This window comes from Erythranthe guttata, chromosome 14 (genome assembly GCF_056151865.1).
Source record: "Erythranthe guttata isolate IM_541 chromosome 14, IM_541, whole genome shotgun sequence".
Taxonomy (NCBI): domain Eukaryota; kingdom Viridiplantae; phylum Streptophyta; class Magnoliopsida; order Lamiales; family Phrymaceae; genus Erythranthe; species Erythranthe guttata.
In genome coordinates this window covers 1,729,513-1,749,990 of record NC_142546.1, presented here as the reverse complement: position 1 = coordinate 1,749,990, position 20,478 = coordinate 1,729,513, and the positions used below count along the sequence as shown (strand labels likewise).

The 20,478-nt window shown below is 35.9% G+C and overlaps 6 protein-coding genes across 6 annotated transcripts; 1 reads left to right on the top strand and 5 right to left on the bottom strand.

Annotated features, from left to right (window-relative positions):
* Nucleotides 1–721: 721 nt before the first annotated feature.
* Nucleotides 722–2,414, bottom strand: LOC105963362 (F-box/kelch-repeat protein At3g23880). Its single transcript, XM_012987753.2, has one exon. The coding sequence runs from the start codon at nucleotides 2,316–2,318 to the stop codon at nucleotides 1,188–1,190; it is 1,131 nt and encodes a 376-aa protein (XP_012843207.2). The 5' UTR covers nucleotides 2,319–2,414; the 3' UTR covers nucleotides 722–1,187.
* A 1,385-nt stretch (nucleotides 2,415–3,799) lies between these two features.
* On the bottom strand, nucleotides 3,800–4,876 carry LOC148764892 (F-box/kelch-repeat protein At3g23880-like). Its single transcript, XM_088814260.1, has one exon. It carries the CDS (start codon nucleotides 4,874–4,876, stop codon nucleotides 3,800–3,802), a length of 1,077 nt encoding a protein of 358 aa, XP_088670386.1.
* A 1,256-nt stretch (nucleotides 4,877–6,132) lies between these two features.
* On the bottom strand, nucleotides 6,133–7,233 carry LOC105963281 (F-box only protein 8). The gene has a single exon (XM_012987674.2). It carries the CDS (start codon nucleotides 7,231–7,233, stop codon nucleotides 6,133–6,135), a length of 1,101 nt encoding a protein of 366 aa, XP_012843128.2.
* A 2,614-nt stretch (nucleotides 7,234–9,847) lies between these two features.
* On the bottom strand, nucleotides 9,848–10,827 carry LOC105963280 (putative F-box protein At1g14315). Its single transcript, XM_012987673.2, has 2 exons — nucleotides 10,534–10,827; nucleotides 9,848–10,474 (listed from the first exon to the last, which is right to left on the bottom strand). The coding sequence occupies exons 1-2, from the start codon at nucleotides 10,825–10,827 to the stop codon at nucleotides 9,848–9,850; spliced, it is 921 nt and encodes a 306-aa protein (XP_012843127.2).
* Nucleotides 10,828–15,276: 4,449 nt separating this feature from the next.
* On the bottom strand, nucleotides 15,277–16,365 carry LOC105963279 (putative F-box protein At5g47300). The gene has a single exon (XM_012987672.2). The coding sequence runs from the start codon at nucleotides 16,363–16,365 to the stop codon at nucleotides 15,277–15,279; it is 1,089 nt and encodes a 362-aa protein (XP_012843126.2).
* Nucleotides 16,366–16,931: 566 nt separating this feature from the next.
* Nucleotides 16,932–18,044, top strand: LOC148764891 (F-box/kelch-repeat protein At3g23880-like). The gene has a single exon (XM_088814255.1). It carries the CDS (start codon nucleotides 16,932–16,934, stop codon nucleotides 18,042–18,044), a length of 1,113 nt encoding a protein of 370 aa, XP_088670381.1.
* Nucleotides 18,045–20,478: the final 2,434 nt, after the last annotated feature.

Here is a 20,478-nt window from a genome sequence, read left to right as displayed (position 1 = left end):
CCCCACAAGAATTCTGGAGTCACTATTTTTTATGTAAATATTTAGAAAAAATATTGTTTAATTGGGATAGAGGGGCTATGGCCCCCACAAGAATTCTCGAGTCACTATTTTTTATGTAAATATTTAGAAAAAATATTGTTTAATTGGGATTATATATCGGCACCCATCATACAAGTTTTAATACATTCGGCCCCGCAAATTTAAAATCCTGGCTCCGCCAGTGAGTGATGGTAAGACACAAAAAAACCATGAAAATGCTGCATTTTAAATGCATATGCTTCTACGTCTCGTTATTATCAAATCCCATGTATTTCTCTCCATCGAAACAAAGAAATTAAATAAGAATAAGGTGTTTGTCCCTCAAGTTTGCATCAATTTCACATTTGGTACTCCATGTTGGGAAAAAAACACATTGGGTCCCCCGGGTTTCAGGAATTCAACATTTTTAGTCATTTTTATCAAATTTTCCTATAGTACTAACATAATCAAGCGTGTGCCCATCGCTTTCTTAACGGCGGACTTGCAGTAAATTAATGGAAACGAAGAAGTTTCGCATACCCATGACGAGATTTCTAAGGCAAAAGCTAATCAACACGAGCTAAAGAGATAATCAATAAACACACCAAAAAATAAAACATAGAGTAAAATACAGTTTTTATATCTCAAGTTTGTACCGATTTTACATATGGTCTCATATTCACAAAAAGAACATTTGGTCCTTTATGTTTCAAAGATTCAACATTTTTAGTCTTTTCCATCAATTTCCCGTTAAAACTAACGGAATCAAGCTTATGCCTATCACTGCCTTAACTAACGTACTAACGATAAATTGACGAAAATGATCAAAAGTATTAAATTACTGGAACACGAGGAACCAAATGTATTTTTTGTGAACATAGAGGTCAAATGTGAAATTAGTGCAAACTTGAGGGATGAAAACTGTAATTTCCCTTAAACACATACTTCCAAACTACTCAACCATATCAAGTATGATATCACTTAAAAAAAAAGTTGAAACCAAGAGTACCGTGCAGCGTCCGGAAATTCAAAATACCGAAATTCAAAAAAATCTTACTACGTTACGAACTACGTTTTTTTCTTTATCACCAAAAGAGGAAAATCAAAAATCGAAAGGTAAACCGAACCAACGTTTGAGAAAGCACGCCTCCGGCCGGATAATACGTTGATCACAAGAAACCTTCTTCTTTATCACCAAATGGCGAAACTAAGCTTTGAACACTTACAACGGCCCTAAACAAATCGTCAATGGCAGCGGCCCGAGACTCGTGCAACTTGTTTTTTCCATTGCAAAGAGCTACACACGGTCCGAAAGTAACTAAGATATCTCCATTACTCTTCAAAAATAACGGCATTGCGCCTCTAACATACGTCTTCGGATCAGCAAAATCCGAAAGTGTCCAAATCTTAGTCCAAGATTCTCTCACGCCGTACTTTTTCATAACCCAAACATATGTATCCAACATAGGCGCGTAACTAACCAAACTAAGATACCCTCCCAAATCTCCCAACATCGTTTGATACGGAATCGAAGTCGAAAAATTCTCCGGTTTAGGCACGATTTTATATTTCTCCTCCGCCAAATCAATAGAAACAATATCAAGATCACCACCACCACCACCACCATATTCCACCCGCGCCGCCGCCGCCTCCGCCAGCCAATGCAGCTTCCCACTCACAAACTTGCCGGGATCATCCAACGGAACAAGACCCTTTTTGAAATTCTCGACTTTCTTCCAAGAAAGACTCTTGCAACTGTAGATTTGCGTCGTGTAGGATTTCGGATTAGTGACGTCATCAATGCACACAACCTTGTAGTCGTCGGTCGACTCGTCGTAACCCAACCCATATACAATATGATCCCCAAGATATCTCTCTTTAGGGTTAGAAGCCGGAATTTCATTCGACTTTGTAGTTGCAACGTTTAATAGAAATATCATACCTTCCGCATTCGAAGTGATGAGAGCTATCCCGTCACACGATCCCCATATTCGAAGGTGGCACCGGATACTTTCCCGCCGGGGAATGTGGGCGTCTATAACCGCGGTGGTGCCCTCGAGCAAATACGGAAGACTATACGAACGGGTTTGCTCGCCCTGTAAGTACCTGTGTTTGAATTTCATGGTGATCATATGATGGGTGCAGTTAGGGTTTGTGCTCGATTTCTTGAGGTGCTCTTTGATGAACTCTTTGCTGGAGATGGTTGAACGCCATTGTTTCGACACGCACTTGAATCTCAACAGGGATTTCACCGGTAGATTCGGTAATATCTGGTAGATTATTTCTTCCGGAAGATTCATGGTTTCTCTCTTGATTTCTTGTTAACCTAATAATAATGTAACCCTATTTGATTTTCTTGTTAGCCTAATAATATTGTAACCCTATTTGAACGTGACCTAAAAGAATATTCCAATATCTTGGAATGAGACGTGGCTCAATTAACTTATGGGTAAATTAGGACTCTAATTCGCCCTAATATACGATTCCATATATAACAAATTATTCCCTCTCAAGAAGTGAAACACTTATTTTGGAATACAAAATATTAAATTTAAATTGTTTTTGTACCATGAACAAATATCAAATTTAAATAAATATTTGGGCAAATAGTACTTAACCACCTGCAGATGACCTCCTTGTACTTGTAATATCAACACATAACCCTTTGTGGTTCAGGGGTAGCTTCCGTTAATTTTTCCAGATATAATATATTTTAATTTATGGTAAATAGCATTTTGCCATATGTATTTTGTCTGTTTTTGCACATTGCCACGTTAACAAAAGATATTTGTACGAATGCACTCAAACTCGTTATTTCGAGCCACTTAACCACTTAACCACTTACTTTCAGATTTTCAAGCGAATATTGGAATAGTATGGCACACACACAAGGCACATGGGCCTCGCGCATATGCTGAAATATTCCAATATTCGCATGAAAATTAGACGTAGATGGTAAAGTGGCTCGAAATAACAAGTTTGGGCGTGCCCGTGCAATTTATTTTTTTGTTGAGAAGACAATGTGCAAAAAGGGCAAAGTACAGATAGCGAAATGCTATTTACCCTTTAGTTTATGTTAAAGTCTACAAAAGAAAATCAAGAGCCCTGCGTTCAAGACCCCGTAAAACTTCTCGACCCCCAACCTAAATTTCGGGTTCCGCCCTGTTTGGATAGTTCGTTTTGCAACAAGGTTCAAATTCGAAACTCTATTTTGATAAAACAAAATTAAAGTTTAACTCCGCATGGAAATTGGCTGATCCATGTTTACTATCTGGTGTATTTCACCAGACATCCAATAGATTTTTATTGTGTGTACACACTCGGCATTCTTCGAGTAATTTTCAGAGTTAGTACCAGTTAATATTGTTCAACGGAGCACCAGTAAAAAAACTATACATTTAATTAGGACAAGGTAATTTATATTACACAAGGAGAAGCTCGCAAATTCATACAGTAAACAAGGTTAGATTAACTTCATGGACGACAACCAACAATTCATGCCTGTATGCAACGCACAAGTCTACTCCTTCACGAACAAAATTATAACCAAGAACTCATCAAAGGGCTAAATAAATTAAAAAAATAAAGTATCCCGATTCTTCAATAACAACGTGAACAAACATTAATGACAAGTAAAAAAAATAAAAAATAGTTTAGCTTAAATTATGAGAAACCCTAACCCCGGGAAAATAAGGCCTGATTACGAAAACCCCTCTGACCAGTGTTTGACCGTTTAGTGTGTCTTAGCCTCGTAGGCATCGAAATAACTTTGCCATTAATGTTAATCTACTACCGTGAGCTTCCTCTTCCGCTTCCTCTTCGGTTTCGGTTCCTCAATGGGGAAGTAGAAACTCTCGATATATGGAACCGGAGCCATCTCAAGGAGCAAAAGCTGTGTATCGCCTTCAATTGTTTCAAACTTCTTCTCAGAAGGGCTATAACTAACTAATATTCTATAATATACTTCAAACACGATCTTATTTTCGACAAAAAATAGTGGCCGCAAATATTCCAACATGTCAAATTGAACAGTCATCAGCTCCTTCCAAGAATTACTGTCCATGCCATTTTCCTTTGTCCAAATTTGAACCTTGGTTCCCGCGCAGAAATAGCCATACACGCACAAAGAGCTCCTCAAATTAACCAAGAAAATTCGTTCGCAATCCTCTAATTTTTCCGGCTTCTGCAACATCTTGAACTTGTCATCTCTCGGATCGTAATAAATTATTTTTCTACGCTTCCAAACCCAATAGCTCTCACCGTCAACACACACACCGGCCGATCTACTATCCACTAAACCTTCACCAGAGCCTTCAATTTCGTATTCTTCTTTCATCGTTATCCAGGATTGTTTCTTACAAGAATAAACGGAGTAGTAGTACCAATCCGCAACAACAACCTTGAAATCGTCCGTGTTTGGATCACGACAAAGCCCAAAAGCCGCCGCACTGCAGCGATACCGATGCCAAAGCTTTTCGGCTGTTCGAGTGGATGGATTCCACAACACAAGTCTATGGCGTGTACCGCAGGTTAAGAGTATCATCCCTTCACAAAAGCATAATACCGACTCACAACCAAAGGGGGCTTCAATTTCTACAGGTAGGGTTTGGAATTTTTTATCTTCCAATTTAACCATGGAAAATTGGAAAGGAGAAGTCTCGTACGTAAGACATAGAACAAGGTTCGTCGAGTTCGAATACTTTGATCGACGGATATGATTTTGGACGAATACCGGATCTGTGATCATAGTATTCCATGACTTGGAAACTGATTTGAATCGAAGAAGAGATTTAACTGATAGCTTCGATAGAATAATTTCTATGATTTCCGGTGGAAGATCTGATTTATCATCCGCCATGGTTTCAGAGTTTGTAGGCGGCGTGGTTATTGATTCTGCGAGAGAGTTGTATGGAGCTAATTAGAATATTATTTTTCCTTTATCTTTAAAAAGAGAGATTAAATTTTGAGCGGATCAACTGATATAATTTCACTAATTTTTTGACACGTGGCAATCTTAAGTCTAACTCTTAATAAATCAACGTTGTAGAGGGGTTATGGATTTTTATTTAAATTATCCACGTGTGAATCATTCTATGACATTCGATTTTCCTATTAAAATAGACCAGTCTAAATTTTCCAAAAATAATAAGCTTTTCAAAATATTGTTCCAAAAATAATAAGGGTAAATTACACCTACACCCCTAAGTTATACTAAAAAAAATTGATGGTCGCTGGAGTATTGGTAATTACAATCACCCCTGAAATATTGTTAAAAATCCTAACGAAATAATGCATTGGATAAGTTATAATTTCAGGCTGTGGTGGAGACATCATAGAGCTAGGTGTTGACATGGCATCTAACATTTTTCTAATTCTTATTATTGTATATAAGATTTATAAATTTCCGGTGTTGACATGGCATCTAACATTTTTCTAATTCTTATTATTTTATATAAGATTTATAAATTTCCGTCTATAGTAGCATTAACCCCGCCGAAAACTAATATAATGCATATCCATCCCCAAAACATGAAATCTTGTGCTTGTAATATCAGCACATAACCCCTTGTGATTTAGAGTGCTTCCGTTAGTTTTTTTAAATATAATATATTATAATTGATTATAACTAACATTTTGCCATCTGTATTTTGCCTTTTTTTTTCACATTGCCACCTTAACAAAAGAAATTTGCACGAGCGCGCTCAAACTTGTTATTTCTAGCCACTGAATCTCTTAAATATTCTGGCGTACACACAAGGCACATGTGCTGAAATATTTCAATATTCGCCTGAAAATTAGACATAGATGGTTAAGTGGATCGAAATAACAAGTAATTTCCAGAGTTAGTACCAGTTAATATTGTTCAACATATATTTAGGACAAGGGTAATTCTATATTAAATCAGGAGAAGCTCGCAATTCATACAGTAAATTAAACAAGATCAGATTAACTTCCTGCACGACAACCAACAATTCATGCCTGAAAGGGCTCAATAAATAAAAAAATATATATCCCCTCTTTTCGAAAAGAGAATCGACTTGTTATGCGTGGATAAAAGAATCTTCGACACTGAACTAGATCCTATACGAAGAGACGAAAAAAAATAGAGACTGACTATATATCTATCGAACGCTTCCGTTTCCACTTCCTCTTCGGTTTCGGTTTCTCAATGGGGAAGTACATACTCTCCATATATGGAACCGGAACCACTCCACCGCGAAAAAGTAGTTTGTAATCTTCACTTTCTTCAAACCTCTTCTCACAAGGGTTGTAAATTATTAATTCATCGTCAGTTACTCGGAATACAATCTTATTTCCCACAGAACATACCTGAAACAACGACGAATTCGACATATTATATTCAACAGTTATCAATTCCTTCCAGGAATTATTGTCTATGCCATTTTCCTTCGTCCAAATCCGAAACTTGAATTTGCCAAAGAGATTGCAATACAAACACAAAGAACCCCTGAAATTAACCAAGTAAACAATTTTGCTCTCCCCTAAATTTTCCGGCTTACCCAAAATCTTGAACTTGTCGTCTCTCGGATCGTAATACACTATTTTGGTAACATACATGTCACTCCAAAACCAATAGGTAGCCCCGTCAACACAGACTCCTTTCGGTATATTATTCTTCATTGGATTTAGACCTAAACCGGTGTATTCAACTTCGTATTCCCTTTTCATCGCTATCCAGGATTTGTTCTTACAAGAATAAACCGAGTAGTCGTACCAATCCGCAACAACAACCTTGAAATCGTCAGTGTTTGGATCTCGGCAAAGCCCGAAAGCCGCCTTCCTGCAGCAATTCCGATGCCAAAGCTTTTCGGCTGTTCGAGTGGACGGATTCCACAACACAAATTTCATGCATGCACGGTTGGTTAAGAGTAGGATGCCATCACAAAAGCATAATACCAACCCACACCCAAAGGGGGCTTCTATTACTACTGGTAGGGTTTGGAATTTTTCGTCATCGTCGAATTCAACCACGGAAAACCGGATTGGAGAACTCGACCTCACACGACTTAGAAAAAGATTCTGCGAGTTCGATTCCTTAGATTTTTGGATATGATTTTGGACGAATACAGGATCTGTGATTAGAGTATTCCATGACTTGGAAACTGATTTGAATCGAAGAAGAGATTTAACTGATAGTTTCGATAAAATAATTTCTATGATTTCCGGTGGAAGATGTGATTTATTATCAGCCATGGTTTTGAAGTCTGTTGGCGGCGTGGATATATTTGCAGCATGTTTGTGCATATATACAATTCCGTGAGTTACCGGTTCTGCAACAGAGTTTGTATGGTATTTTGCTTTTTCCTTTTCTTTTGAAAATATGGTAATTTATAATATTTATAAGAAAAAAAAAATCTCAATTTTCCATAATTACATCGTCCCTTGCAATTTGTAGATTTCTTATATTAGGGTGGTAGGTGTAAAAAATTTATAAACTGTAGAGGTTGGATTTAGTTTCACTAAAAGAATGGATTTTTTTTTTCGTAATAACACTTTATGTTAGAAAGGTGGTTGTAATTTACCCTTGAAAATATAGTTCCGAAAAAAAAATAGAATATACAACCAATTCCAAAGTCTGATATTTTGTACATTTTTTCTTATTCATGTAAAGTCTAAAAAAAAAGGATAAATATCATTTAATTTCCTGTGGTTAAAAGCTTTTCTAGATGACCCATTTTGCTTATAATATCAACAAATAACCTCCTTGTAGTTTCGTTAGTTTTTCCGTCAAAATTAATCGCGTGTGTCAAAATTCAAGGGGTCATCTGCAAAAAAAAGAAAAGGAAAATGAAAGCACAAAGGGGTCATCTGCAAAAAAAAGGGAAAATCAAAGCACAAGGGGGTCATCTGCAAAAAAAAAGGAAAAATGAAAGCACAAGGGGGTTATCTGCAAAAAAATTACGGCAGCTAAGTTTGATGGAAAAACTAACGAAATCTATCTCCATCAACCACAAGGGAGTTATGTGTTGATATTACAAACACAATGGAGTAAAAGAAAACACGATCCTCTCCGCTCGCTATCCGCAGGTATCCGCTCCGTTTAAAACCCGCTGCCGAAACTATTAAGGTTTGATAATGATTTTGGTAAAAGAAAAGCAAACCGTCATGGTTTTGGTAGGGTTATGATTTTACCTCTACGGTCATGGGTACCCGATCATTTAATATATATATATATATATATATATATATATATATATATATATATATATATATATATATATATATGCAAAATCTTAAATAAAATATTAAATAATTTAGGAATGATATATTTGTATAATTTATTTATTTTTCTTTTCTTTTTTTCTTCCTCTTTTTTTAGAGTTGCTTAAACGTTATTGGATTTGAAGTCAGGTTTTGGTATGCTTTTGATTTGAGTTATATTAAATGGTAATGGTTCTGATATTACACTTTTTCGAGGGTACCCTCCGTTGCCATCCCTACCGCAAGCTCAATGTGCCAAGCACTCGCCGTTTGTGCGAGTGGGCATCTGATTTTGGACCAAAAAGACCCAAATACAACAAATTTATCCAGGATTTTTCACAAGCCCAAAGTGAAGTTTTTAGAATTTTCAGTTAAATCCCTAATAATATCAGAAAAACCTCTCTCCAAATTGCATAGTACTAAATTGCGATTTTCATAACTTCTTAAAACCTAATCATCTTTTTTCTCCCTCTTTTTCTTTAGCAACAATAAATTAGAAAAAAATGAACGGTTGGAGCAAGTGAAGTCTGTATGAATTGATCCAGGTTTGAATTCTCTTGTCAATGGTCGCTAGTTCGATCTTGTCATACATAGTTAGCCTAGTGTGGTTTACATCTCTCGTATGATTTGCAAGCTATTATACGAGAGTGTTGGCTTATCCAGTGCACCTAAAAGGTAGTCTGCGGGTTCCTTCATTGCTAACAAATGAAGGAATGGGTTTTATAATTTTTGTTTCTTTTCTCCGTTGCGATTTAAGAAAGCAGCCGGCCGTCCTTCGGTTTCTCCAACTGGTTTTTGCAAGAAAAAGTCACCGCTGAGAAGATGGCTTTTTTGGAAGCATGAATGACTGAATTAAAAATTATAAAATTTTCACTTCAGTACTGAAACTTTTGGGGTGAATCCGTAATTTTAGAAATTTACAATTTAAAGGGTATTTAAATCTTTTAGGTCAAAAAACGCACCGCCACTCGTATATATGGCGAGTAGCGCACGGTAAACTGTCAGGGACCTCTTTTAACTTTGACTAAAACTTCTCGACCCCCAACCTAATTTTTTTGGTTCCACCCTCCTTGGATAGTTCGTTTAGCAACAAGGTTCCAATTCTAAACTCTATTTTGATAAAACAAAATTAAAGTTAACTCCCCATGAAAATTGGCTGATCCATGTTTAATATCAGGTGTACACACTCGGTATTCTTCGAGTAATTTTCAGAGTTAGTACCAGTTAATATTGTTCAACGGAGCACAGTAAAAAACTATACATTTTGGACAAGGTAGTTTGTATAAGGAGAAGCTCACAATTCATACGGTAAACAAGATTAGATTAACTTACTGGACGACAACCAACACAGGCGGTTAAGTTTGCCAGAAAAACTAACGGAAGCTACCCCATCAACCACAACGTAAACAGACATTAATGAAAAGTAAATAAAAATAAAAAGTTTTAGTTTAAATTACAAGAACACCAGAAATAAGGCCTGATTACGAAAATCCCCATGTTTGCGTGATAACAAAAATCCCCTTTGACCATTTAAATTCGCAGAAAATTTGTGTTTTTCTTTTTTTCAGTGTGACTTAGCCTCTTAGGCGTCAAAATAATTTTGACATTAATGCTGATCTAATACCGAAAGCTTCCTCTTCCGCTTCCTCTTTGGTTTCGGTTTTTCAATGGGGAAATATAAACTCTCTATATATGGAACCGGAACCATACCATTGAGCAAAAGCCGTGTATCGTCTTCAAATTCTTCAAACCTCTTCTCAGAAGGGCTATAAATAACTAATCTTTTAAAATCTACTCGAAACACGATCTTATTTTCGACAAAAAAATATAGTGGCTGCAAGTATAGAAACTTGTCACATTGAACCGTCATCAACTCCTTCCAAGAATTACTGTCTATGCCATTTTCCTTTGTCCAAAATTGAACCTTGTCTGCGGCATAGAAATAGCAATACACGCACAAAGAGCTCCTCAAATTAGCCAAGTAAATTTGTTCGCAATCCTCTAGTTTTTCCGGCTTCTGCAACATCTTGAACTTGTCATCTCTCGGATCGTAATAAGTTATTTTTCTATTATTCCAAACCCAATAGCTCGCCCCGTCAACACACACAACGGCCCGTCTACTATCCACTAAACCTTCACCATAGCCTTCAATTTCGTATTCTTCTTTCATCGTTATCCAGGATTTGTTCTTACAAGAATAAACGGAGTAGTAGTCCCAATCCGCAACAACAACCTTGAAATCGGGCGTGTACCGCAGGTTAAGAGTATCATCCCTTCACAAAAGCATAATACCATCCAACAGCTAAAGGGGGCTTCAATTTCTACAGGTAGGGTTTGGAATTTTTTATCTTCCAATTTAACCACCGAAAATTGGATAGGAGAAGTCTGGCTCGCACGACATAGAATAAGGTTATGCGAATTCGATTCCGTAGATTTTTTGACATGATTTTGGACGAATACAGGATCTGTGATCATAGTATTCCATGACTTTGAAACTGATTTGAATCGAAGAAGAGATTTAACTGATAGTTTCGACAGAATAATTTCTATGATTTCCGGTGGAAGATCTGATTTATCATCCGCCATGGTTTCAGAGTTTGTAGACGGCGTGAATTTATATATATATACACACGTACAATTCCAGGGTTATTTATTGATTCTGCAGGAGAGTTGTATGGAATTTGGCTTGTGTATTTAAGGGAAAATTACATTTTTCGTCCTCATACTTTACTCACTTTTTCAAAACTGTCCCTAAACATTTTGGAGTTACAATAGTAGTCCTTAATCATGCCATTTTTTGACAGAATTGGTCCGCCGTTAATTTTTGCCGTTAAGTTGGATGGAAAATGGCATGTGCCTCTCACATGCCTTCAATTTACAACACTACATGAAAATGGACTTTCAACAACACGCATTGCGTCTTGTTAAAACATATTTTTTATAATTATTATTTTTAATTAAAATTTAATATAAAATCGAAATCACGTAAATTCCAAAAAAATCAACTCATTTCGGAAATATTATTTAAAACATCAAAATATAGTTTAAAAATTTAAAATATTGTTCCAAAATCGGCATTTTTGGAATTCAATTAAAATATATCGTTTCAAACCAAAATAAAAAAACCCCATAGGAATTGGGAAATTAGAAATCTCCATTCCAATTTTCACCTCTAGACAATTCCAAAAATCTCAATTGTGAGACAATATGTCGAGTTTTAAATCATTCAATAAGGGTGAAAATTGGAAAGGATTTTTCTTATGCCGCCTAGTTTGATCGAATTTTTATTTTATTTTAAAATAATATTTTCATTCAATTTCCAAAAATTCCGATTTTAAAACACAATAATATTTTTTTAAACAATATTTCTGAATTTATTTTGAAAAAAAATATCGAGTTTTAGATTATTAAATAAGGGTGAAAATTGGAACGGAGTTTTCTTACTCCGCCTATTACGATCATATTTTTATTTTATTTAAAACAATAATTTTCATTTGGATTCAAGAAATTCCGGTTTTAAAACATTATATTATTATTTTAGACAATGCTTCTAAAAATATTTTGAAACAATTTATCGAGTTTTACATTATGAAATTAGGGTGAAGATTGAAATGGAGGTTTCTTATCCCACCTATGCGGATCGAATTTTTATTTTATTTTGAAACAATGTTTTCATTTGAATTCCGAAAATCTTGATTTTGAAAGCAATATTTCATTTTTTAAAACAATGTTTCAATTGTTTAAAGAATATTTCTCAAAATAATTTAAAACAATATATATCGATTTTGTTTTTTTGGAATTTATATAATTTCGAATTTCAATCAAGTTTTAATTATGAAAATTATGTTTTAACAAGACGCAATGCGTGTTGTTGAAAGTCCATTTTCATGTAGTGTTTTAAATTGAAGGCATGTGAGAGGCACATGCCATTTTCCATCCAACTTAAGGGCAAAAATTAACGGCGGACCAATTCTGTCAAAAAATGGCATGATTAAAGACTACTATTGTAACTCCAAAATATTTGGGGACAACTTTGAAAAAGTGGGTAAAGTATGAGGACGAAAAATGTAATTTTCCCTGTATTTAATTAGAAGATTATTTTTCCTCTATCTTTCCAAATATTGTTCCAAAAATAATAAGGGTAAATTACACCAATATCCCTAAGTTATGCTAAAATAAATTTTCGTCTAAGTGTATGTCGATCGGTCCTCAGGACATAAAATCTTGGCTCCGATAATTGTTTCAAAAGTATAGCTGTAATTACACATGGACTTTAAAATTATTTTAGCATATCTCAGAGGTGTACGTGTAATTTACCAAACTAGTAATTCACCCGTGCGATACACGGGATCAATTTAAAAAAAATATATATTTTGGATAAAATAAAACGAACGAAAACTTTGAACAGTTGACATACATGTAAATAATACCAAAAAAAAAATGTTTTATTGCATCAAAATATTCATTTGTTTGTGATTTACCTTCATATTCGCTGAAAATCTTTTGTGCACACAACATTGCTCGTAATTTTAGTTATATCTCCCGAATCTGAGTTGATAAATATCTTTATCTCAAATCTACTTTTAACTCTGGACATTGCGGTGTACAATTGCCTATCCACCTTAATATTAACACTAATATTACACTAACAACAACTACTACTACTAATACTAAAACCAACATTGATAATACTAATACCAATACTAATATTAATACTAAAACCAACACTAATAATAGTAATATTAATATTAATCCACCCGCAAGGGTGGCCTAGCGGTTGGAGCAAGAGAGCTTGTGTCAATTGACCCAAGTTCGAATCCCCTTGCCAACGGTCGCTAGGTCGAGCTTGTCACACATGGTTAGCCTAGTGTGGTTTACATCTCTCGTATGGTTTGCAAGCTATTATACGAGAGTGTAGGTTTACCCAGTGCACCTATATGGTTGGCTGCGGGTTCCTCCATCACCAAAAAAAAAAAAAATATTAATATTAATCCTAATATTAATACGAGCCAATACTAATAACAAAACTAATACTAATACTAATACTAATGCTAATGTTAATACTAATACGCCAATACTAATAACAAAACTAATATTAATACTAATACTAATGTTAATATTAATACTAATACTAATACTAATACTAATGCTAATGTTAATGCTGACTTGCGTAGATTGTACAAGCTCGCTCCCTTGTAGACAACATGGGGAGTTAATGTGAGGGGGAGTACCCTATAGGTACTTAGTATCCAGAAGATACCCTGATGCCCTATTGTACTCTTTTTCCTTCGTGCGATGTTTATTTTTCCCAAAGGGTTTTCGTTAACCGCCAAGGTTTTAACGAGGCAACATATGTTGATTGAAAAGATTGTGTGTTGTACTCTTTTTCCTAACCGATGTTGTTTTTTTCCCATTGGGTTTTATTACTCGGAAGGTTTTAATGAGGCAACATGAAAAGCACAATAGTGGTTCGATAGGAATCCCCAAGGGGGAGTGTTGTAAATAATATATAATGTGGTTATTCCTATCTTAAGCCACTCGGAGTTTATAACTCCCCACTACGCCACTATAGATTCTTAACTTACCCATTATCCCATAACTCCTCCATCCATGATCTATGTAGGGTATAACTTCCGTGTAACTCTCGTAACTTCCGGTGGTTTGCACCTATATAGATGAGAATCTCAATGATCCACAATTTTCTCTCTACGGATTGTTGTTTTTGCTTTCTCTCTTTGTCTTGTTATTTATATTCTTATGTATTTCCACAAACACAAACCAAAGAGCTAGATAAATAAGCCATTTTACAACAATTAATAAGAAATAAAATATTTAATGAGTATAGTAAATTAAAAGAAAAATGGGTTTAATACGTAAAACCATTAAAACACAGAAAAATAGTATTTTTTAAGTATTAAAATTAATAAAAAAACTAATAAAATAATTAAAAATTAAAAAACCCGGGTTGACCCCGGTTGAACCGGTCCAACCGTGACCCAAATGCCTAGCCGGTTTTGTGTTCGGTTCGGTTATGATAACGTTGCATTGAAGTTTGAAGGAAAAACTAACGAAAACTACCCGTCAACCACGAGGGAGTAATGTGCTGATATTAGAAGTATAAGAGGTCATCTGCAAAATCTTGTAATAACCAAAGGTAGTAGGATGCCATCACAAAAGCATAATACCGACCATAGCCAAAGAGGGCTTCTATTACTATTTCTAGGGCTTAAAATTTTGTACAAAGCATATCAAGTGTTTGCTTGATACTATAAACTGCCAACTAACTGTGTACTGATTAGAAGTAAGAAGCATATATGAATTTATAACACATACTTTTTATATACAAGAACTGAAACAGCTAAATAAATTGCTGCAGGAGAAACCAAATAAATCCCACGTCTTCGAAACAAGAATAGACTGTAATTTCACTGTCTAACATGAGGGAGGGGTCTCTAATTTCACTATCTAACAGGGGTCCAAGTGAAATTAACCCCATCACATGAATGGCAAAAATAAATACAAGGGAAAATTGCACATCACCTCCTATAAATTTTTTATTTTCGCACTTTACGCCCTCAAAATTTTTAAAAGTGAATGCCCCCTACAAAATGTTATTCTTGTTGCAGGTTCCCCCGATAGCAAAATTCCAAGCGATTATTCACTGGAACTCAGTATTTTTATTACACGTTGCTCCTTTAAATGTTATTTTTGTTGCACGTTGCTCCTCCTTGAAACACTATTTTTTTGCACGTTGCCCCTTTAAGTTTTTATTTTTATTGCACAATGCCCTCCAAAATTGGCTTCCGGGGCAAAGTGAAACCAAAATGGTATTTCAAAGGGGAGTATCCCTTTTAGAATTTTTAGGGTGAAAAGTGCAAAAATGGAAAATTTATAGGGAGTGAAGTGCAATTTTTCCTAAATACAACAAAATAAATATCATTGGAATATCTCTGACACTGAACTAGATCATGTATGAAGAACATAAAACATAACTCACTCAGTGTGACACTAAACTATGAAATGCTAAATAATACTCTATTGCAAACACTTTCGCTTCGTCGTGGGCTTCGATTTCTCAATGGGGAAGTACAAACTCTCCACATATTGAATCGGAACCGCTGCAACGTCCAAAAGCTGTGAGTCCTTATCAAATTCTTCAAACCTCTTCTCGCAAGGGTTGTAGATTACTAATTTCTCACAATCTTTTCGGAATACGATCTTATTTTGGATAAAACATAGTGGCTGCAACACCGAATACATCGACACCCTGTCATATTTAACACTTATCAACTCCTTCCAAGAATTATTATCAATGCCATTTTCCTTTTCCCAAATCCGGATCGTGTTCTTGTCCAAGCCACGGAAATCGCAATACACGCACAAAGAGCCCCTCAAATTAACCAAGAAAATAAATCGTGTATCGTCTGTGTTTTCCGGCGTATCCATCATCTTCAACTTGTCATCTCTCGGATCATAATACATTATTCGAGTAACGTATTCGAAACTCCAAACCCAATAGCTAGCCCCATTAACACAGACTCCTCTCGGATGGCTGTCCTTTAGACCTAAACCGGCGTTTTCAATTTCGTATTCTTTTGTCATCGTTATCCAGGATTTGTTCGTACAAGAATAAACTGAGTAGTAGTACGGAGCCACGACAACAACCTTAAAATCGCCGGTGTTTGGATCACGACAAAGCCCAAAAGCTGCATACCTACAGCTTTTTTGATGCCAAAGCTTTTCCGCTGTTCGAGTTGATGGATTCCACAATACAAGTCTCTGGTGTGTACTGTCGATTAAGAGTAGTATGTCATCACAAAAGCATAACACCGATATACATCCAAAGGGAGCTTCTGTTACTACCGGTAGGGTTTGAAATTTATTATCTTCCAATTTAAACGCGGAAAACCGGATAGAAGAACTCGTAATCGAACAACTTAGAAAAAGCTTATGCGAGTTCAATTCCTTAGATTTTTGGATTTGATTTTGGACGAATACGGGATCGGAGATCATAGTACTCCATGACTTTGAAACTGATTTGAATCGAAGAAGAGATTTAACTGATAGTTTCGATAGGATAATTTCTATGATTTCCGGTGGGAGATCTGATTTATCATCAGCCATGGTTTTGGAGTTTGTTGGCGACTTCGATTTGCAGCAGGTTTGTGCATATATATATAGAGAGAGAGATAGATAGTTTTATACGTTGTATGGAATTTGGGTTTCTCTAACTAATTAGAAGATTAAGTTTCCTTGTCTTTTAAAATTTGGTTAAACTATTATAAACAAAATTAATTAGAAGATTCTGGTCTAAGAATTTCTTTTTTATTGCAAACTACACTAGAGACGTAAACTATACTAGGTTAAGTATGTGTGACAAGCTCAAGAGATTCGAATCTGTGTCAATTGACACAAGCTCACTTATTTCAACCTCTAGACAATCACCTGCGGGACAGGGACAGGGTCTGAGAACCCTTTTTTGTTAAGGAAAATCATCGCCAAAACTTCGATATATTCAATTTATTATAGCATAACTTAGGGGTGTAGGTGTAATCTTCTAATTAGCTACAGAAGCCAAATTCCATACAACTCTCTCGCAGAATCACTAACCCTGGAATTGTACGTGTATATATATATATATATATGCACACACATGGTGCAAATACACGCCGCCTACAAACTCTGAAACCATGGCTGATGATAAATCACATCTTCCACCGGAAATCATAGAAATTATTCTGTCGAAATTATCATCAGTTAAATCTCTTTTTCGATTCAAATCAGTTTCAAAGTCATGGAATACTATGATCACAGATCCTGTATTCGTCGAAAATCATATCCGTCAATCAAAGTATTCGAACTCGCAGAACCTTCTTCTATGTCGTACGAGCCAGACTTCTCCTTTCCAATTTTCGGTGGTTAAATTGGAAGATAAAAAATTCCAAACCCTACCTGTAGCAATTGAAGCCCCCTTTGGTTGTGTGTCGGTATTATGCTTTTGTGAAGGGATGATACTCTTAACCTGCGGCACACGCCACAGACTTGTGTTGTGGAATCCATCCACTCGAACAGCCGAAAAGCTTTGGCATCGGAAGCGCTGTTCGCTTGCGGCTTTTGGGCTTTGTCGTGATCCAAACACGGACGATTTCAAGGTTTTTGTTGCAGATTGGGACTACTACTCCGTTTATTCTTGTAAGAACAAATCCTGGATAATGATGAAAAAAGAATACGAAATTGAACGTATTGGTTTAGGTTTCATGGATAGTAGACCGGCCGGTGTGTGTGTTGATGGTGCGAGCTATTGGGTTTGGAATAATAGAAAAATAATTTATTACGATCCGAGAGATGACAAGTTCAAGATATTGCAGAAGCCGGAAAAATTAGAGGATTGCGAACGAATTTACTTGGCTAATTTGAGGAGCTCTTTGTGTGTGTATGGCTATTTCTGTGCCGCAACCAAGGTTCAAATTTGGACGAAAGAAAATGGCATAGACAGTAATTCTTGGAAGGAGTTGATGACGGTTCAATGTGACAAGTTTCTATACTTGCAGCCACTATATTTTTTTGTCGAAAATAAGATCGTGTTTCGAGTAGATTTTAAAAGATTAGTTATTTATAGCCCTTCTGAGAAGAGGTTTGAAGAATTTGAAGATGATACACGGCTTCTGTGCATTGGTATGGTTCCGGTTCCATATATCGAGAGTTTCTATTTCCCCATTGAGAAATCGAAACCGAAGAGGAAGTGGAAGAGGAACCGTAGATCAACATTAATGTCAAAGTTATTTCGATGCCTAAGAGGCTAAGACATACTGACAAACGAAAAAAAACGCATTTTCTGCGAATTTAAACGGCCAAACACTGGGCAGCTGGTCAGAGGGGATTTTCGTAATCAGGCCTTATTTCAGGGGTTCTCGTAATTTAAAGGTAAACTTTTTGTTTTTTTTTTTTTTATATGTTTGTTCACGTTTGTTGTTATTGAAGAATAGGGATATTTTTATTTTTTTAATTTATTTACCTCTCTGATGAGTTCTTGGTTGTGCGTTGCTAATCTAATCTTGTTTACTGTATGAATTGCGAGCTTCTCCTTGTGTAATATATAAACTACCTTGTCCTAAATGTATAGTTTTTTTTTACTGGTGCTCCGTCGAACAATATAAAATTCAGGTTTTGTTTTGCAAACATCACCCCTATGAAATCTCTAATTGCTCAAAACACCAGTGTGTCAAAAAAAATTTAGCAAAGACCCATTTGAAAATTAGTCAAGGTTAAAAAGGCCCTTGACAGCTTATCGTAACAAGACCTTCGCTTGTTGACAACTTTTTGATGAGCAGATATTTCGCTCAATTACGATCCATACTAAAAAATGTTCTTCGTTCGATGCCTCAACTGCCTTCTCCCACATATCTCTTTCCTTCGCTCTAGACCCACCCCCTTCCGTAGAACAACCCAGTCGATCCCTTAGTGGAGGGAAACCAAGGAGCCTTTGCATATCCCAAAAATGGTGCGTTATTTATGAAATTTCTAATTTAAAGGGTATTCCAGTCTTTTCACGTCGAAAGATCAACCCCCGGTCGCGTTTGTGGGGAGTGTATTGCACACGGTCAACTCACAGGGACCTTTAGAGACTTTTGTGATAATTGGAGATTACACAGGGTGATTAGTGCTAAAATCTTTTTTAGCATGTTCTACTGTATTGAACAGTAACCAAACGGCTAAATTATTAAAAAAAAAAAAAAAAAACATTCCACCTCGAAAACCAAAACAAAATCGACTTGTTACGACCTGATTAAGCAACATAATAATAAGCAAAACAAACATGAATGAAAACTGATAAGTAACTACTACGACCAAAACATTAAACTACGCAAAAACGTGTGCATAGACATATTTACACAAATCAACAACTTTGCCTATGTCTGATTGTTGAATGACCATCTCAACAAAAAGGTTAAGTTGTTAGTGAAATATATTATTTAATATTAATACCGATCATAACTTCAATTGTCACTTCTCCCTTAGATTTTTTTTTCTTCATAAACAACAATCAAATGGCTGCATTACGATACGGCGAATTCAAATAAAAAATATCGAAAACATACTAATTGTTAAGCAAAAACATAGACTATGAGATGTACTTTTTGCGAACTAATAATTAATTCTATTCGTTGAGCCTTGATCATTTTTCGCTTCGTGCTCCTCTTCGGTTCGGGTTTCTCGATGGGGAAGAACAAAGTCTCTATATAAGGAACCAATCCATATCCAAAATCCTGTGTATCTTCAAATTCTTCAAACCTCTTCTCATTAGGGCAATAAACTACTAATCCATAACCTTCCATTCCCTTTACTCGAATCACAATCTTATTTCCGACGAAACATAGCGGCTCAAACAACAAAATGACATCTCCACATTCTCAACAGTTATCAACTCCTTCCAAGAATTGTCCGCAATGAGATTTCCCTTTGTCCAAATTCGAACCGATTTCTTGTCTCTACCACTGCAATTAAGACACAATCGCCCCCTCAAATCAACCAAGTTAATCCATTCGGTGTCCACTACATTCTCCGGCTTCTGCAAGAATCTGATATGAGTGATGATGTCATCCCTCGGATCGAAGTAGATTATTTTTGTAACATCCAAGGTACTCCGAACCCAATAGCTAGCTCCATTAACGCACACTCCCGGTGCACCTCTTGTTCGACAACGGCTAATGGATTGATCGTATTTAATCCGTTTCTTCATGAGTTATTCTTACAAGAATATACCGCGTAGGATTTCCCATCAAGAATCGCAACCTTAAATCATTTGTGATTGGATCATGAATCATGATAAAGCCCGTATCTCGAACTAATCGTGTCGCATTCACCGGGGAGCCGAAGGGCTTTCTCTTCTCCAGTCGACGGATTCCACAATGCAAAATTCATTTGAGTAGCAATCCATCACAGAATCATAATACCATTTCTAGTAATTTTACAATTTGGAGTTTTCGACCTTGTAACCCCAGTTTCCCGAGTTATTAACCTTTTCAATGAACATCTTAACTTCAAAGTTTGAAGGAATACAGTCAGCTATGCTAAGAACATCAACATCAGTTTCGATTGGCCTAAAACAGTTGTCATGTTTTAGCCAAATTTTGAAACTTCCCTTCTCAGTGTACCCTAAAGCATTTGGAAAATCCTACATATCAAATATACGAAATTGGTCAATATCCACAAAATCAAAACATTCTACTTGCCCTC